General features: G+C 33.4%; 1 protein-coding gene across 1 annotated transcript in view; it reads right to left on the reverse strand.

Moving 5' to 3' along the window:
• Positions 1 to 352: 352 nt before the first annotated feature.
• Positions 353 to 3600, reverse strand: part of LOC104527166 (desmocollin-2) — a 23654-nt gene continuing 20406 nt past the window's right edge. Inside the window, exons 14-16 of the mRNA XM_029085655.1 lie at positions 2805 to 2926; positions 1347 to 1583; positions 353 to 550 (exon numbers count right to left, since the gene is read on the reverse strand). Of these exons, the coding sequence (XP_028941488.1) occupies positions 353 to 550; positions 1347 to 1583; positions 2805 to 2926 (557 nt within the window). The remainder of the gene's footprint in view (positions 551 to 1346; positions 1584 to 2804; positions 2927 to 3600) is intronic.

Raw genomic sequence — 3600 nt, forward strand, 5'->3', positions numbered from 1 at the left:
CTCCAAAGCCAAATAAAATAAAAATTTGAAGCTGAATGATTAATTAAAAGGACAACACCAAGTTTTGCATTTTAAGTAATCGCAAAGAATAGGAAATGTAATCTAAGTAGAAACTATCATTACTATATTAACATAGTCTAAAGAAAAAATATTTTGAATCTCTTATTTTTGATGGAATGTGTCTAGCATAGATAAAAAATTGTTGTAAACTTAAAGTAAGAGTTACTTACGCTCTCACCAGTCTATATTAATTTTGATAAGCCTCTCCCCCCCTCAATTCCAAAATACCTAATATCACAAAAGCATGACAGCTACTTATTTACAGTTTTTTCCAGCACTGTGAAAGGCACATTTATCTTTTTATGCATGTTTCTGCTAATGTCCTAAACTTGGGTTCCAGCTGATCTAAGAAGTCAAGTGCCTCTTCTTCATGCTGATCACTGCAGCACCCTACAGAGCCAGCCAAGGATCCTTTTCCTTCATAGTTATATGAAAGGAGATAATCTTCAGAATGCTTCTGTTCTTCATCCTGTCTGCACAGGTGCACCTTCTGCATAGGAAGAGAATACATCTTATTATTTTCTTAAATTGTTATCCTGAATTTATTGCATAAAAATAATTTCTTTTGATTTACCTTTGATTAATTTTTAATCAGAGTGTGTCCTCTAATGGATTCCTACATACAAAAAATGCACATGATTGGTCTATATCATTAAGACTAGAAAATATAAGTATTTAATAGAGAAATCATTTCTACTAATCATGTATGTAACAACAGAAGAGGAAGAACCTGTTTAAATAACCTGTCAAGCAACTAAAATCCACTTGAAATTAAAAGACTGATTTACACATAACTAGTTTGGCAAGTAGTGAGAGTTTTTGATCTCCAAAGCATGGAGTAACTATATTTCTAATGTTGTACGTTCATTCCTGCACCATGCCCAAGATAAGTATCTGGTATAAATTAGTACAAAGCAAGCAGTTAGAATAAAAGCAAACAGACATTCTCAGAAAAACTCACAAAAACTTGAGTAAAGTAATTATTCTAAATGAGTAAATATTCTAAATGAAAAAATAGTATGCTGCCTACAGTTTAAGCCAAAAAAAGAAAGTTATTTCCACTTATGTCTAAATTATGTAAAGGATGACTTTTTGAAAGGGCAGTATTCCAAAGAGCATGCAGGGGAGCAAAGGAGAGGGAAAACAAAACACAACCAAAACCAGAAAGCCACCTTTCTAGCACAGATACATGTCTTCCTTGAAGTTTCTGTATCAACCATAACCTACACTTGAGAAAAAAAAAACAAAAAAAAACAAACAAAAAAACCCCGTTTCAGAATACTTACTTCACCTAAACGAGGATGTGTGAAATTATGCCACTCTGAGTAGGAGTATCTACATGTATCCACCATAGGCTGTCCTCCTCCTTCTTTAACTGATCCCAGAGTCTGATGTCCACCTCCCTTGACTGATTCCAAGGTATGCCCTCTTCCTTTTACCATTTCAAGTGTTTGTTGATCTCCTGTTTTTATTCCATATCCTCCTTGATCACTTGTATTTTGAAGAGGAATTATATTGTGATCCTAAAAATGAAGCAGTAGTGGGGATAACTTTACTTTTTTTTTTTTTACTTTTTTTTTTACCTTTTTTAAAACTTTTTTTAATTTTTTTTTTAAATTCAAAAGATGAAACAGCAAACTGAAAAGTCTCCAGCAAATGATGAAACAGCAAACTGAAAAGTCTCCAGCTTTGCACTGTGACATTTTGAACAAAAACCTATCCTTAGTACTTAGTGTATAAAGAGTGGTCTTTGGAAAGGATACTATGACAAAGGGGGGGAAAAAAAAAGATCTTCATTAAATACGATATGAGATCTAAAAACTGAAACTTTACCCCAATGAAAGCTGTACTAGTTTCTTAAATTATCATGTAAAAATAATGTTTAGTTTTCAAAGAGAACAACCTGTAACCCATGATACCAGATGTCCAGTCATATGCACAAATTTAATTCTGTTTCTTCACACATTAAGTCCATATACTGAGTGAAATATGGAAAAACTACTATGGGATCACAAATTAAAAACTACATTATCAATTTCCAATGGTACTACATTATGCTTCATAGGAAATGAGAAATTTTATACTTGTCACTATTAGAATTTCTTTGTTTTCAAGCTGAACTAAACTGAATGTTTTTTAAACGAATCTCCTTTTCTTGGGGAGGGCAAAGTCAAGGGGTGGGGGACAGAGGAGAAGGAGAAGAGTCTGAAGAGCTAAGTCCTTGTGTATGAACACAGTCCTGGGATGGACTATGTTCATGGTAGACTGAATCTTAAAAATAAATGCCAAAAGCAAGAACACATTTCATGAACATGGACTGTTCAATTATATTTTTTCCACTGCCTCAAAATTTAACTGTATTTGCAGTCATTTTTTCAGGGGAGTGGCAAAAATTGCACCTGTAATTTACAATGACTACCTGCAAAATTTAAAAAACCTTCTCCAAGGAAAAGCAACAATGTATTGCCATAAACATACACTCAACATAGGCAAAACAGGAAGAATTATAAGCAGCAAGGCTAACAACTACAGGATACGTTTAAACATATATGGTACTACCAACTCTGCCTAAAGTAAGAAGTTTCTAATTCTTGTTAAACAGCAAAGCACATCTAATTACCCCTGTGTTTACTGCTCTTTTTCCTTTACTAAATCACTTACTTGCAAGTGGTCCTGTTCTGAAAGTGAAATGCTATGGCTATCTTAATTACATATTTCTACATTAAAGTAAATAGACAACTTACCATCACTTCTTCTCCTGGAGCTTCTGTATTTGAAATTATTAAATTATGATTGGCACAATCATCAGTCACATGCCGATGCATTACCCCAGAACCACAGCAGCCACAAATTGTGATCAGGATTACTATGAAAAGGAAGTAAGTGAGGAAGATTAACTTTACCTCATAATGTTATCTACTTCTGTTTGATAATGAATTTTGTTGTATTCATCTTTTTAAATGCCTAAGCATCAAGTATGGTTTAATAAAGAATTTTTTTTCCAAAAATGCTCATACTCAGAACTGTACATATAAACATTTTTTTCACACAGTACATGGAGTTTTCACCACACTGTTGAACTACTTCATTCCTCCAAAATGCATCTTGGTTTTCCCGAAAGAAATGCAAGCATCCTTTATGAAAACACTGTGACTGCAAAATTTCACAGTAACAAAAAAAATAAACTAAATCCAGGTGAAAAATCGTATCTCATGCCTACAACAAGGTTGTACAGAAAACATTTTTCATGTATGAAAATGCAGATGTTAAATTATATCATAAGGAACTAATATGCAAGCTAAAGGTCCCAATACCAGGAACTTCTGCTTCACAGAAATGGTCAGCAGAACCCTGGAGGACTTCAAGCATTATGTTACAGAACAATCTTAATTCCTTGTATTCAGCTTATTCCTCCTATAATACTACTTTGTGTTGTCATGGAGACTCAAGTCAGAAATGAGTTTGTATAAAAGAATCATGAGCAACTAATACCTCTCCTAAACAAAGAGACTAACTATTTCATTCAGAGAACCACTCTTT

This window comes from Antrostomus carolinensis, unplaced genomic scaffold (genome assembly GCF_000700745.2).
Source record: "Antrostomus carolinensis isolate BGI_N321 unplaced genomic scaffold, ASM70074v2 scaffold16026, whole genome shotgun sequence".
In the NCBI taxonomy this organism is placed as follows: Eukaryota; Metazoa; Chordata; class Aves; order Caprimulgiformes; family Caprimulgidae; genus Antrostomus; species Antrostomus carolinensis.